Below are 16,379 nucleotides of genomic sequence, written 5' to 3' on the forward strand. Positions count from 1 at the left end.
TCGCGCCGATGCTTCCCGCGCGTTCCGCCGCGAGCGCCGCAGGGCGGGGAGTTGGAAGGCGCGAAAATCCCGCGCATGCTCCCTGCGCCCGCGGAGCGGCGGGCGGTTGGCTCGGCCGCTCCGCGTGTGCCCGTGCAAGGCACGCTACACCCCCGTGACGTCAGCGCGCAGCGTCACGCCGGTGGGACGCACAAAAGTGTAAGTTTCAATTTTTTTTTTTTCCTGCCGACGGGGGGAGAAGGGAAGGGGAAAAAAAAAAAGAAAAAAGAAAGAAGAAGAGAGGAAAGAGCGACGGGGGTCGCGCGCGCGGGGAGGGGCCGCTGCGCTCGCGCCCGCCCGCCCCCCGCCCCCCCCCCCTCCCCGCGCGCAGCCCCTCGCGATCGGGGCGCGGGCCGCAGCGGGCAGGTGTGCGGGGCCGCGGGCGGGCCGGGCGGCGGGGGCGGCGGGCCGGGAGCCCGCCAGGCTGGCGTCCGGCGGGGGCAGAGGCGGGCTGGGAACGGGCTGTCACTTCCCAGCCCGCCGGGGGAGACACCCCCCGGCCCCCCCCGCCCGCCCCGGAGCGGAGGGAGGGGGGCGGTCCCTGCCGGCCCCCTCCCCCCGCCCGCTCGCGCTGCCGTTGGGGCCGTTGGTCTCCCGCCGCCTCCCCCCGCGCCCGCTTCCCCCCGCCCCTGCCCCCTCCCGCCGCGCTCGCCAGGCCCGCGCGCGCCGCCGCACATGTGCAGTTGGGCGCCTCCGCAGCAGCGCGGCGGCGGGCGGGGGGTGCTCCCGCTCCGCGCTCCGGGTCCCTGTCTGGGGGCGGCGGCGGGGGATGGAGCCGGCTGTCTCTGCCTTCGGCCGCTCAGGTGCGGGCAGCCCGGGCCGGCCTGCAGCGGGAGCAGGACGGGGAGCATCGGGGCGGCGGGATGGCAGGGAGGGGGGGCGCCGCGGGGTGCCGCCGCCGGCGGGGCGAGGAGGATGGGGACGGGGTGCCCCCCCCCACCCCCCGCCGGCGGTGCCGCCTGGCGCGCGGGCGCGTCCCCCCTTCCTCGGTGCCCCCGCCGCCTCCGAGGCGATTAGCGCGGCCCCTCGCTGCCGAGGGGAGGCGGCGCGGGGCTTAGGGCTTTGCCCGGGCGGTGAGGCCCTGGCCGGGGGGCGCCGGGGGGGAGGCGGGCGGCCGCGGGGTGCCCGAGGCGCGGCGGCGGCTGCCGGTCGGTGCCGCTCGGCGCGGCCGCGGCCCGTCCGCCGGCGAGGGGGAGCGCGCGGAGCAGGGGGGCTGCGAGGCCCCGGGGGGAGCCGGCCCCTGGGGCCTACTTGTGCCTGCTGCTGGAAACGGAGGCGGGGAGGCGGCGGCCGCGGGGGCGACCTCTGCCCCCCGTGGCTCCGGCCCGCGCCCGCGCTGCGGGGCTGGAAGGGGCGCAGCCGGGCAGGGGCCGGCCCGGCGTGGGCTGCCCGCTGCCCCCGGGATCGGGTCCGTGCTGGGGGAAGGGCGCTCCTGCCCGGGGAGACAGAGCGCACCCCGTTGTCGGCAAAAGGCGATTTCCCACGTGTGAGCGGGGCGGGGGGGGGCGGCTTAGGGGGGAAATTGGTGATGACAGGAAACTTATTCCTCTTTAAAAGCGTTTTTTCCTAAAAACTAAATTCTATTTGGTGGTAGTCAGTAATTGTAAAAACTTTCCCTCCTTTCGTTTTTATAGCTGACGTTGTCTTTAATTGCTTTCTAGAAAATAGCATCATTGTCTTTGCGTCCTGCACCCGTCAAGATTCTAAGAGGACTGATTTCTAGTCTTTGGTAACATGGCAAAAGATGTAAGTATGTTTGTAGCACATCATATGTGGAAGCTTAGCTCATAGAATATCATTGTTTTTATTAACAGAAGCAAACGAGGTCATGCTTTGTAATAGCTGGCATTAATGAATATATGGAACTTATCTACGTTGTACATCAAGCCTAAGCTGCGTTTTTCTGTAGATGTAACAGCATAAAGCAGCTTCAGATCTGCAGCCATTTTTTCTGAGTAATTAGTCTTAAGAATTCACCGCGCTTATAAAAGCACATGGGCCGTTGGCATTATGCAGGTTCATATTGAATGCTAAATCAACTTAGTTTTGAATTGGATTTTAAAACCCCCAGCAAATACTATTTGTATGACAGAGTTGTTTTGGGCTACTGTTGTCAACTAGCATTGCCTTTCTTGTGTTCAAGGAGGCATCATATATTCAAGGGGACTGAAGATGGTTCAGTCTCCATATGTGTTCATTGTTTATCTACCAAAAGATGCTGGTTAGTATCTGTAAAAACAGGCTTTTGGGACTTTCATCATAGACTTCCATTACCATTGATGTTAAGGTTAACGTCTTTGATTCTGTGGCATACCTCTTGAACCATGTTTGCTCTTTACCCATTCCAGTACTTAAAAAAAAAAAAAGTTGAAACAGGTTCTGCCTTCGAGATTCATTGTTAATAACTAATATAATTGGGTTTGCACATTTCCTTATTGAAAATGAGCCAAGATACTACTCTGTATTCAAATTAGAATATATTGCCCCTTCAAAAAACCCACCAAAACCCAACAGCATAAAACCTAAGGACAAGTGATGCAACTCAGATTCTTCAAGAACAGATTGTGTTGTCCAATGTGGCTGTTGTATGTAGTGAGAATTTCCAGGGAATAATGATTGGTTTAACAAATTAATGTTTTAGAGAATTTTCATCATCAAGAAGCAACTGAAAAACATCTTATGTGTGCAGAGAAGCAACCAGAAAGACGTAGTCACTCAAAGCTTGCCTGGAAGAGATAAGGGCAGCCACATATGTTACAGATAGCACGGTTCAGGGAATAAAAGGCTGTATAAGCGGGAAAAAAAATGAAAGAGGGACTAGGAGATGAAACTGAAACAGTTCAATGTAATTGAGATACTAAAGGACTTTGTTTTTAATATTAGCTTTTGAGACAGATCAACGCAGTGAGGAAATGCTAGCACCTGGAAATACAGATTAATATCCTAGAAGGGTCTAAGGTAGCAGAATGAGAATAAGTCATATAAGAGTGAAGCTAATTTTTGAAAGATCTAGCTTATTCTAGAAAAGAGGGTAGTTAAGGGGGGAATAGCGTAGATGATAATAAACTTCAGAAATGGAAGATGCCACAGATAGAAAAATAAATTGCTTTCAGTATCTTTACTACAATAATTAATAAGCTGAATTTGGAAAAAATAAAATCTAGGTCAGGTTTTAGGTAAAATTATAATTGTACTTGAGCACCGGAACAGGGTAGCTGGAAAGGGGTATGAAATCTTAATTGAAGGATTGTCTAACCTGTTCTTAAAAACCTCTACACATACTTAATCCTGCCTCAGGGAAGAAAGATGAACTGCTTACCTTCTTGCAGACTATTACATACCCACCATTACGTGATGTCTAAAATGTGTAGTGAATGCTGGGAAATTTTAAATTTCCAGGTCTGATTATGGGCCCTATTAGATTTGATTTGATGCTTGCAAATAAAGATGGTAATTAGTATAACAATTTGGATTTTCAGAAGGTAAGAGAATTATTCTCTTATTTTTTCGTCCAAAATCCAACTTCTTTTCAAAGCAAAGTAATGGAATTAATCATGATAGACAGTATCACTAAATTCCTGGGCACTGAGTCTATGACCTGCACTGCTGTAAATTTAAACATTTTGACATGGAAATATTGCAGTGATTAATGGCTTGTGGTTCTGCCATGTCACCTATCAAGTGCACTAACTGATTGTGAGATGTAGTGGTGAAGAAGATGGCATAGTGGATGAATGCCCTCACCCCTTCCTTCCCTTTTTCTCAGCAGAGCTGAGATGGCTACCTCTGGTGTAGGGGCTGTGCTGCTACAATGTTAAGTCTGGGCTTCAGGTGGCATTTACATGGCCGAGCATGCTTCAGTGTGTGCAGCCTGGGAAAGCTGGCTTGATGTGAGACCCAATCTTCCTCTGTGCTGTGGGGGCCAGTGCTTGCTCTGGTGAGGGTGAAGCAGGCAGCCCTGGGGAAGAGGAAGGTGTGGAGCCAGGGCCACCCCACAACACAACACGCTCCTACTTAACCCCTCTTTCCACCGGCCACAGGAAAGCACTTTTCCTTTTGTAGCTTGATTCCAGCTCTTCCTCTGATACTTCTTTGTAAAAACTATAATTTGAAAAGACCTATTTGGAAAGTCAAATATCTGTACAAGTTTGCAGACTGAGACTATTGGATAACTGAACAAATGGGGAGCGTGATGGAGAATACTGGCAAACCCCATGAAATGTTTTTATAAAGGATTAAATAATTGCAGAAGTACTGATCAGGTAAGCAGGCAAGATAAAGCTTATGAGCTGTTTGACCCAAATCTAAATTCTGTTAAATGTTATTTTATAATGTATACCTCTAATGCATTTCAGAGTGTACAACGAAGAGAAAATAAGCAACAAACCATTGTTTTTTTTTTTTTTTTTTCAAAATACTTTCATTTCCTTGGCAGTGATCAAGAAGCTGGGGGGGAGAGGTGAGTTCATATGTAGCACCTCTAGTTAAGAGTCTGCGGGTAGAGTTTAAGAGCATAATCACAAGTAATGTTATGATGGGATAAGTTAAAAAAGAATAATGGAAAAAGAGGAATACTAGTTTGTAAAGGTTAAAGTCTCTGTGGGTATATCAATGTATTTTTTGAAAACTTATATAAAGGGTAGGGGATCCGGAATGCATAAAGGGGAAGAAAAGATGCAAACTCCTTTTTCCAGTGTGATCTGGTAATAGTAATGAGCATAGATGTTTTTTGTTTTATGTAAATGCACATTCAATTCAGATCTTGGTTACTAGAAAGACTTTTTGTGTAATTTAAAGAAACAATGAAAAAAATATGTCTGTGGATGGGAGAACAGCAATTGCAGTATCTCAAGGATTTGCGTACCTTGGGAGTGGAATAATTCTATTGCTTGTCAGAGGCTGAATGACAAATGAAGTTGAGGTCATTAGAGTTGGGTACAGTCTGACATGTACATTTGCACTGTACGGGAAGTTTCTTGGTCTGAGACGGAGGTAGTCATCACATGCAGACAATCTCCAGAAACTCCAGTTTAGCCAGTATTCCTCTTTCTGGTTAATCGGTGTCAGACTTTGCTGAGTCTACTGTAAACTCTGCCACCAAACATGGCACCTTCCAGGCAGGAGCTGGAGGAGCCAGACATAGACACTGAGGTCCTTGTCTGACTTGTGCTGCTCGCTGGATTCAAGGGATTAGTATTTTGATGGGGGAGTGAAGGTCCCTGGGTGAAATGGTGACCTGTCCATCCATGGCATACTTAAAACTAGGCAGGATGCAGCATCAAAAGAAGGAGCAGGAGTTACTGTACCAAAAAAGTTAATTTGGTTTTGGTAACAATTTTCTGTCTTCCAGCTCCCAGTATAAGGCTGAGGACTACTTGCTGGCCATTTTTATATTCAGTTATATGCTGAGAATTTTCTGTAAATTAAGACAATAAATACTTGTTAGCATCAATGGTTAAAATGCCTTCTACCGTTAAACAGTTTCCGTAGTATATCTGAAGATCCAACTTGTGGTGTGACCCTGTTCCTTCTGTTGCAAATGAATTGCTGAGGCTTCTCAAGCAGCCATAAAGAAAGAGAAGCTTGTGGCTCCTTTCTTGAAGGCCCACTGTTACACAGAAGTGACGAAACAGGAGGCACTTGCGAGGAGCTGGTGGTTCTTTACAGGGTATAGTCCAGTGTATGGTGTTACTGCAGGTACTGAGGAGAAAGGGGCTAGACAAAACGAATGAGTAAGATTCCCTCTTATCTTGAAAATGATGTCAAAAGAGATATTTGATATCTTGATATCAAAAGAGATGAATTATGTAAATGAAATACTCTATGTAGTAGCAGTTGCTTATGATTGTTTCAGTTCACTGTTATTGCATGGACTGTTTCCAGTCATTTGAAAAATAAAACCAACTATTCATGAAGAGTGTTCAGTTGAAAACTAATTCAGTGTTTTCACAAACTTTTTGAACTGATACACCACTGTTAGACTTCAGAATTTCTCTCAGACTAAAATACCTTATCTTGAGAACTGTTTGTCTGGAAAGCTCGTGCATTTTACAGTTTCATAGGTTTTCGGCAGTGGTGTTGGTTGGCTTTGGTACTGCTCATTCTATAAAATCAGATTTTAATTTTTTGTTCTAAATTACGTTTTATCCTGCTGTCATCTCTTTGCTTGAATTACTTCATGAGGGATTTTTCTCTTGATCTCTAGTTTGCATAAAACTTACTGTATCTGTTTAGTATTTCATGGTGCTTCTACTAATCTCATTGAGTAGTAGCTATGGCCCGTGTATCTGTCTTTGCAACAGAAGCCCTGTGCACATACGTAAATCTGAGGACACCATGTGAGAAGTTCTACCTGTGCAATGTTCAGCACCTGATCTACCATTACTGTTCAAGAGATCTAGAGATGTAGGGATTAGCACTGATGGATATTCAGAATACATTTGGTTATGTAGTTTAATCCATTGAATTCATTTATCATAGTAATAAATGTTTTGCTCAAAAAATACTTAAAAAAACCCACAGCAAACAATTTTTTAGTGCAGCTTTACTGGCTAGGTCAATAGGTCTGCTAAATTTGGGGAAAGAAGTAGATCTGCGCTTCTGTGTATTAGTTGTGCCAGAACACCACAAAAGTTGTTCTTTTTAATAGCTTTTTGTGTGGGGCTTCTACATCAATCTTGAGCAAGTCTGTGTGGTCTGAAAAAGATACATTCGGGATGGATAAAGAAAAAAACCTAACGGAAGTAGGAAATTGATGTATTTTGGATCTTTTTTACATGATACACTTTCAATGCCCAGCAAGTATTGAAAAGTCTTCAAAACATTTTTCAGACTCTTCTTAAAATACCAGCATGTGTTTCTCCTTTTATGTTTATTTTTGGTTATGTACTGGGAATTTTGGTGAGGCAGACTAGAGAAGTTAAGTCTTCAGTGAATCTCAAGTGGTTCATGCACCTTTTTTGACACCATTTTAGTTCAGCAACTTCTTGGTAGCTTGATCTATTTCTGTTTGCCTTTAGTGAGTTCTAATGTGTTCAGAAGTTTGCAAACTGAAGATCAAATAATAATATGAAATTGGGTCTTCTAAAAAGGCATCTCAGTCTGGGATTTTGAATGTTGTTAAAGTTTTTTTAAATATCTTTTTTAGAGGAAGGCAGAAGGAAAGTGATCTTTAAGCTCTCCTTTTTACATTCCAAATACATAATAAGTGTTTCCCTTTTTTCTTTTTGCCTGTGTTGGTTTGTATTTATAGGTCAGAAAATAGCAACTCAGAAGTTGCCTGTCACCTTGCCAATTTATTTGTGTAAAGAAAGCATTTTCTCTTAGCCTTCAAGTGTTTTAACTTCTTTATTAATTGTCTGTGTCAGTTAATGGTAGTGACTCTATATAGATACAAATTTGTAGTATTACTGAGTAAATACACTGTGCTGATGACTTAACATGCTAAACAAAAATGCAGCTTTTAAAAGTTAAGTTACATTAGGGATTACTTATCTAGCGTCTGTATTTGCTTGTCTGGATATCATTTAATGGAGACTTATTGTGGCTAATTAGAAATGGGAGGTAAAATGGGACAATCTTTGCTAAACGTTCTCTATGTTGAGGTGGTTCTCATATAGATAGCGGACAACTTGATTCTAAAGGTTGACAGTGGTCCATATCCCCAAAAATGCTTCTGGCTGCTTGTCTTGTGTTACATTTCCTAAGCATCCCAGTATTGCATGAAAATTACGTTGTGGGCTGCTGTAGCCTTATAATATACTGATAAGGAGGTTGGTGAGGCAAATGGTTTCAGAATGGGTCCTGGTTAACATTACTTGAAAAGTCTGTTAAGGTCAAATGTAGAACAGCACCAGGAGCCAGTTGTGGAAGCGGCTGCTGCTGGTACTTCTGCATATGAGTATTTAGTTTAGGAGGACACAAAACTTTTATTTTCAGATTAGTTTCTGTGTATTAGTCATATTGAAGTGGCAAACCAGTGCCTTGATCATATTCACCCCAGGAATCTCTTCCTGTGGTATTTTTGATCTGTGTGGCTGCTTAGACTGGACCACTGTTTGACTCTTCTTCAAAATAAATTTTTCGTTTGTAGACTTGTAAACTCTTATTTGGAAAGTACAGCCAGGAAAGCTAATGGTCTTGACGTATTCTGCGATAGGGAGACCTCAGGTGTCGTTTTGTGTGTACTTGGTGTCTTAACTTCTGTGCAGTATCAGTGGAGCCTATATTCAGACCAAAGATGGGCAGTTCTTAACTGAGCTACTGACCAGTATTTGGTTTTTACCTTCACAATTCTATGTGATACAGATCTTTTAATATCTAGTGCTTTGACTGTGCCTTGTTAGTTAAGGTGCTAATAATTCAAATACACTTTTTGGAAAGCTCAGTGATCATTGCTGAGTGGTTGAGGTTGACAAACACATTAATCTTGAAGATGCTGCCATGAACTGAGGATGTGGTATGATCTCTGTTTCAGAAGGAGGCTACTGAGGCATGGTAAAATAACACATTTGAGAACTTTGCAGGATCAGACTCCTGTAGCCTGACTTCAAAAATTCTTTTGCATGATGTTATACAGTAAAGAGTAGTTCTCACTGACTTAATTTTTTAAATTTAAATTCAAACAATTTAAATTCAAGAAATTTCCTTTCCCTTCCTGCAATCCTCTACTTCATATCTTAATCGCTTTTTTTAATTTTTGGGAAAAATATATTGGATGTCCCATAAAAAGTCACCTGCAATTACATGATGATTCATCCCCAGACTGTCTCCTCTGATACCTGAATGAGATGAGAATCCAATGGGAAAAATAGCATATTACCATCTTGTTACAAATGACACTTGAGTATGAGTAGAGGTGAAAGAAGAATTAGGCTGTTTAAGCAGCATTATTTCTGATTATAAGCTTTTCTCTGCTTCATAGCTGTGCTAATTTTCCTCTGTGTGTGTGTGTGTGTTGCTTCCTGATATTAGAATAAGGCAAACAAAAACCCCCAAACCCTATGTTGTCACTGAAGTGGCACATAAAGTTGCATGGCATAGTGAGTGCCTTTACATTTATTAGCTACTCTTGAGCAGTAACATGACTAGGGATTGTCATCCTGGATGGATCAAGTTAGGTACAGTTTGCACAGGGTGGGTGGTTGGTTGCTAGTAGGTTTTGCAAATGCCAGTAGACTGCACAGGTGTCCTCCTCATGCCTTTGACAGGCTCTGGGAGGAAATGTACTGTAATGGGAATGCTTTTCCTTCCCAATTTCTCCATTTTCTGGTTCTGACTTAACTACTTCTTCCTAGATTTATTTTGAATTTCCCAGTCTGAGTCCCAGCTTGTTTACCCTTTCAGTTGTAGTTTAGAATAGATTGTGTTCATCTTTGCAGTTCTTGTGTTCTTCCCCTTTCCTCACAGATTCCAATTTCCTTGTTCTATTAAAGCTGTCTTTTAGATTCTCATGAGTTCTGTTGCCTGTATGTTTTAAGTGACTCCCATTTTCTGTACCTTAACTCATAATCTACCATCTTCCATCTGATTTTCTACCTCACTTTCTGTCTTTATTCCAGCCAGTCCCAAAATTGTCTGTTTTCCTGTCTGTCCCATTCTGACTCTCATTCTTTAACCATTGTTGTATATTGGGCACCCACATTTCTTGTTTTGCTGTCAAACAGTCCTGTTGCCTCAGTTTGGTGGGCTTCATCTGCTGTTAGCAACTGGAAATGTCTATTCTGAGAAACACCTTTTGGCAAATACCTCTGTTTCTGTTTATCTTTACCCTTTTTGCTTTTTTTTCAGCTTTTTCGGAGAGTACGTAGAACGGGCTGTTACCTAGAAGCAAGATTGAAGCGCTATTTCTGTGGCACAAAAGCACTCTTCTGTTCCCCCTATTTACTTGGGAGTGGTGGCAGGGACCTTCAAATCTGATCGGCATAGCACGTGCACTTGTTCAGTCTTGTTTTGGTCAAACTTCTTTGTCATGCCTTTATAGGTTCCTTGTCCTTCAGTCCAAACTCGCTCGCATCTTTTCTGTTTAGTTTAAGGGTTTACTGAATAATTTTATGCCAGTTTTTATTAAGAAATTGAGTTGCAAGTCCAGAAAGCCGTGGAAGAAATGCTGCTTTTGTTGTAAGAGTATTAAGTTTATAGTGGATAACTTCAGAGACCACAATGAATGTTAGCTTGTTAGTAAGATACTAAATTATTCTATGACAGTCTGTACTAAGGGATTTTTAAGCGAGTGAAATTCTCTGCATTTTTAGCAAATGTTGTTTCAGATTAACTTTAGTCCCAACAGAAAGGTATTTCCCAATTTACTGACTTTCAGGCTGAGGGCGCTTGTAGTGCTTTTCATCTTTTGTTTTGTAAACAAAACAAAAATAGATTTCCCGCTCCTTGTGACTGCTGATGATCTCCTAGCAGGCCAAAGGTAACTTCAGTTGAATTTTTGATACATGTAGCCTGTCAGTTGATTTCTTTTCCTTAGGAGTTCTGAGTGATGTGATGAGACAAAGCCTAGGTATTGGTCGGGGTCTCCACTCCAGCGTAGCTTCCACAGTTAAAATTGCCAGATTTACTAATTTGTTCAGTAGTCTTTAATCTCCCTCTTGTCTGTGGAAGGGAGATCTTAAGTTATTACAACGTAGATGCTATTTTGAGTGTCAAAAGCTATTTTTTAAAATCATTGTTGATTTTGTTGGAATGTGGAAAGGATAAAGGGTGTATCTGTTGCATGTTTAGAATACTAGGAGTCTCTTTGTGTAGCCATAGGGGTAAGTATACATAGCCAATATGTCTCTTTGAAGAGGGAAGTGGTGCTAAATTTTGAAGTTGCACACACTTAAAAAGCTTTCAGAATTGACTATTAAAAGCGTGATATTATTTCAAATAGCCTTGGTCTTATCATCAAAGGAAGTAACACATCTTGAAATTGAGAATTATGAGAAGATAAGAAAAAAATATGGAATATGAAAAAATTACATTATCAGGTAAAAAAAATATCGGAATACCTTGTTGCGAGTAGGTTGATAAGGCCTGAAAACTACATATATTTTCCCACCAGAAAATAGAATTTCCTTGATGTCTAAACCTTCCTTGGCAGAAGGTTACTTTTCCATTGGGGAAAATCAGCTATTTTTTGCTGGTCTGGGTTTTTTTGTGCTTTGTTTGTTTTGCATGTGGAGTTGTTTTGTTGTTGTTGTATGTTGTGTTTTGGTTTTGGGTCTGCTTTTATTTGTTTGTTGTGAATCTGTGACTGTGATATGCCTAATGGAAGCTATGGTCCCACTTTCCTCTGTTTACTTTCTTTTGGGTACTGCACTGCTAGATAGGTTATGGAGTAATCCTGGTGTCTGTCATCCAAAATAACCTGGCTTGGAAAATAGCTTTAATTTTTTTGAAATACACAGAGATCTTTTTTATTATTATTATTTTGCCTACTATTTCCATTTTAGAACAAAGACACTAGAATTTTGTATGGGATGGAAGTTTTGCTTTTCAGTTTTCTCTCAGCAAAAGCTTGTATTTGTGACTGAGGAGACTCAAAACAGGTTATAAAAATTTATCATTGTAGAATTAAATAGTGTATCCAGAAGTGTGAAGAAGATACTGAGGGTGGAATAATAGTTTTCACCAGAAATCAGGTTTTATTATGAATAGTAGCAGCTGGGGATGCCATTTGGTGTGGGATTTGGTAGTATTCTTTCCAAATTTTTTTTCTTGGAAGTCTTTCCTAGCCATACTCTTACAAATGAGTTGAATATTTACCAGCTATTTTAACTGCTAGAGCTGAACCTTTTGTCAGATACTGGTGTGGGAAGGTGGTGGAATGGTGATTCTCTATTCTTTGCCAGTGTTGTGGTTCCTCAGGGGATTCTTACTGTTGTTCAGTGTTGCTATTCTCTTATTTTTCCCAAATTGTATTCTCTTCTTGATTAAAAGCAGTGTTTTTGCCAAATGTTCTCCAGTTTGTCAGTGACTTGCGTAATTTCAGTCACACAAAAGCAGGGTCCGGGGCACGTAGCACTAACCTGACTGTAATGCTAGGTTGGATTGTGGGTTTGGAGTTGCATATTGTTTTGGGGACTCTTTGTCACTGTGTGTTTTAATTATGTAGAAGAAAACTTGAAGTTTATGAGATGATTTGATACTATTGTATGGTGGTTGCTTGAATATTTAAGGATAAAATGAATTAATAGAAATGGTTATATTGGAGGCTCTTCTAGTTAAAAAATAGGAAGGGACCAATAAGTAATTGATTACTGCATTGCCTAATTTGCTAACTACTGAAATAATAACTTGCATTTAATACTTGAAATGGCTGAATATCACAGCTTAAATATATTTTTTATTATCACTGTAACTGACGTGAGCTTGATGCAAGTTTCTTGCGTTTACACTGATGAATGGATTTAATAATATTATTAAATTCATGTGTTTCTAAAAAAAGAGACATTACAAATTGAAACAGCCATTTTCTTGGTGGTCCATTGGTCCCAAATTCTATATTAAATCTCTTTCCATTCTCATTGATATCTCTTTGATTCTCATGGAAAAGAGAATTTGCAGGAATCCTTGACTACAAGCTGCCTCTTTCTGCTGTTGAATAGAAACTGAAGTACTGCATTTAAAGAAATGACAATGAGACTGCACTTCCTGTGTGGTTTAACACTTCTGTTGTGAAATTGAGGTAGAATGGAAGTATAATGCAACACTTACAAAAAATTTTTATATAGCACATTCAAACCTTCATATAGCACATTGGGTTCCAGCGTTCTGGAATGTCATACTGCCATGGCGTATAGCTCTAGTAACATCTTTGTAGCTCTAACATCTTTGTACATGATACTGATTTCATATTGATGAGTATACCTTCTTTGAAAGTGCCTGATACAGTCTGTTGCCTTTCTGAGTTAAACATAATGAAGAGTTAGGCTTATAAAAAGCTCTGATGCCTGGCAATAGGGCAGTAGAACTGCCACTTGTTCAAGTGGACCTTTGAATCCCTACTGGGCAAGATGGAGAACAGACAGTATTCATGTACTGGTAAATTGTTGCAGTCTCCTTAAACCAATGCTATGTCATTACTTTGGGGGGGGGGGGGGAGGGAATTAGGGGAATGGAGGACAGAACTGCCACAGGCTCTTCATTCTACCCATTGGTTCTACTGTCTCATGGTTTCTTTGTGCCACCAGGTCCTCCTTGCTGCCATGCCGTTACAGGCCACTGCTCTTCATGCTTCTCTGAGCAGTATTTCTCTTCTACTCACTTCCCAGCCCATCTCCAATTCTCGGTCATCATCTTTTCCCCCTCCATTTTCACTGAGGAAAGTTTACCGTTTTGTGAAGTTCAATCTTAGCTGTCGAACACCTGGATAGTAACAGCACCACAGCATCCTCTAGTGGCTCTCTTGATTTGCTGAACTTCTGGCAAATAAGTAGGATCTTCAGGTAGACTTCTAAGGGACAGGCTTTGTTGCTGACTGACAGCAAACCACTTAATTGTCTTTTGAAGATTGACGGTAGCCTGCAAATACCACCTATGCATTTTATAATGCAGTTAGGGACCTTGAGCCTCTGTAACACCATGTGCTAAATTATGGTTAAGTACAAGTGTTGACTTTCTTGCTGTTCTTTCTAAATGGAAACAGTCTGTGTGTTCACTGTATTTTCAGTACTGTTTTGTCTGGAGATACCAAGTAATTACTGCATCAAGTATTTTCTGTCCAAAAATTAAATAGTATTTTTAAAAATAATTGGTACTGTGAGCTTTCTGAAAGGATGTTGATTGCTTTATAAACTTGTATGTCATCCTATAGCTCTTTCACTTAAGAGCTTAATATTCTGATCCCTAAAAAATAATAATTGAAAGGCTCAGGGTGTTTCTTCGTAATGCCTTTTTTTCAGATCGAAATGCCTGAAGGTGCTCTCTACCACCACTACTGTTTTTGCTGTAACATTATTAACTTTCATGGTAGGTAAATAGTATCTACATAGAGAAAGGTGTAGTCGCAGGTGTCAGTGGTTCTAATTACAGGGGTGTTCAGCTATCTGCTAAAACAGTGCATGTACACTGTAAGACCTTAGTTAGGACACAAAATAGCAAAATAGGTGTAAGCTGATTTTCTGCTTGCTTTTTAAGAAGGTGGTGTTTATAAAATCAAGATTTTAAAATTTGGCAAATATTGTGCCACAAACAGTGCCGTTACATCGTGATAGATCTGTGCCAAAATGTAAGTGGTAGCAGCAGAGACTTCTGGTATATGATATCTTCCGTCTTTGACAATAAAAGGTTATCTGAGTTTGTAAATTTAATAAAAGTTACTTTCTTTAACAGGCTGGACTAATTGAAGCCAATGGAGAGCTTAAGGTGTTTATAGACCAAAACCTAAGTCCTGGAAAAGGTAAGAATGCAATTTTTAGTAAGACCTCCATTTCTTGTTTTTCAGTTGTTATGCTTATTACTGGCTTTAAACTGCTTTCTTAGCATAGTTTTTGTAAAGCTTTTCTTAAGTTATATATTCTATAATCAGCAAGCAAACTGTAGATTCTCTGTGGCTTATAATTGTCTGTAAACTATGTGTGAAGTTCAGTGGTGGTTTGTCATCCCACATGTGATCTTCTTGTTAGTGTAGCTCGTGTTTAAGTATAAGGCCAGGATGATCTAAAACATCTTTTGGGGCACTATGTTTTGACAAATGGGAAAAATGCAGGAGTGTAGGAGTTTACAATGGGTTATGACAGTTTTTATGGTAGGCTTGCACTAGTGTGGATGCATTATCTGAAAATATATTTTGAAAAGAGCTGTTCTGGACTTGCAGATAATGCATGTATGACAGTGTAATGTAATCAAGCAGTTTAGTAAAACACAGGCTGTAACTTGAATTCAATAGGTAAGCTCAAAACCCAGGAGTATCTAAACATTTGGAGAGTTATGAGCTGCACTTCACAATTAGCAATTTTGGGGGAAGAAACAGAAGCACCACTGAGTTCCAGTCACCTGCAGTTCTGGACAGCTATGTTATATAACCTCTTCTGTAAACTGATTATGCTGTATGTGGAGATTTGGGGTTTGTCCCCTATATTCTTATGGGAAGGCTGTTTCCATAGTAAGACTGTAGAACTATTCTCTGGTTTCCAGTTAAGTATATTCTTGCCGGTTCATGCATTTTGCTGGTGGCAGTGTGATTTTTCAGCTTAATAGTTTTTCTCCAGTATGTTTATCTACTCTTTATAAATAACAACTGGGTATCTTAGCAGTCTTTAATTTGTCAGGCCACCTAGCCACTGTTTCCTAGATTCCTCATCAGATAAGCCCTTTGTGCTCTGTATTTTCCTTATCATCATTCTTTGAGCCTGTTTATTGCCTTCATCAATGTCTTGAATGCAAGTGACCAAAATAGTGTATATGACTCCAAGTGAAGCATCAGTCATATTTGTATGGAAGTATGGGTAATTTTTCTGTGCAGTGTCATGCTTGGTTCATGGGCATCTCGTAGTAGATTTTGGTGAAATGGCCGTTTTCCTTTAGTTTTGCTTCCAAATGATGATGGTCTCGTTTACCCTTGTGTGTGACAGATGGTGTGCTTTGATAGGCTGTACTAAGTAGGGTGAAATTTATTAGGACAGTGTCACCTACTTGTCTGATGCTCTCATAAACCTCATTATTGACAAATCTATTAACTTCATGCATTACTCTAGTACTCTCAGATAACCTGTGGTCCAGTTGAGGTGAACTCCATTAGTATTACTGCTCTAGCCTGTTATATGCCATTTCAGGAAACCCATTTAAGTATTTATTTTCACAGCCTGCAGAACTTCTGATTTCTGTCACCATCAATTTAACAGGTTTTCTAGGTACATCAAGTACTTTATTGGAATCTCACTGGGCTCTCTCTTTGGCATTCCCTTGTGTAAAACTCACATTGCTTTACAAAAGAGGGCTCTACAACTAATCTGCTGTGATCTACTTTTGGTGGAAAAGGCATAAGGGTTGAATAACTGGCACTTGTTAACTGGTTCACCTGTATATTTGTAAGCACAGTCATATACCCGTGAACAAAAAAAGTGTGCACAGAGATACCTGATCCTTAACAGCTGTACCATTTTTCCCTACCCCTGTGGGCAGTAAAATGGTTGGTTTTGTCAGGGCAGATACTTGTGGGACCATTTTACACCCATGTAGGTGTGTCTGTCAATACCCTGTTACAGTCTGTCACGAGCTAGTCAAAACAATGCAGTCTGGACAGTAAGAACTGGAAATGTGAATCTTCCATTATTACATATCTCTTAAAGTAGAACTGGGTAAAATAGAGGCCATTTCATTGTTTGTAGCATTTCTAAAATAAATTC

General features: G+C 41.6%; 1 protein-coding gene across 5 annotated transcripts in view; it reads left to right on the top strand.

The window, feature by feature from the left end:
- Positions 1 to 16,379, top strand: part of TFDP1 (transcription factor Dp-1) — a 48,945-nt gene continuing 32,566 nt past the window's right edge. For 2 of the 5 annotated variants that reach the window (XM_080375510.1, XM_080375511.1), the window contains exons 1-3: positions 4,356 to 4,498; positions 13,935 to 14,001; positions 14,365 to 14,431. In XM_080375510.1, the coding sequence (XP_080231636.1) occupies positions 4,371 to 4,498; positions 13,935 to 14,001; positions 14,365 to 14,431 (262 nt within the window). In that variant the 5' untranslated portion in view covers positions 4,356 to 4,370. Of the gene's footprint in view, positions 199 to 630; positions 843 to 1,383; positions 1,526 to 1,700; positions 1,786 to 4,355; positions 4,499 to 13,934; positions 14,002 to 14,364; positions 14,432 to 16,379 lie in introns of those variants that run through there. The other 3 variants (XM_080375513.1, XM_080375512.1, XM_080375514.1) reach the window with 3 other exon arrangements.

This window comes from Falco punctatus (genome assembly GCF_963210335.1).
Source record: "Falco punctatus genome assembly, chromosome: 2".
In the NCBI taxonomy this organism is placed as follows: Eukaryota; Metazoa; Chordata; class Aves; order Falconiformes; family Falconidae; genus Falco; species Falco punctatus.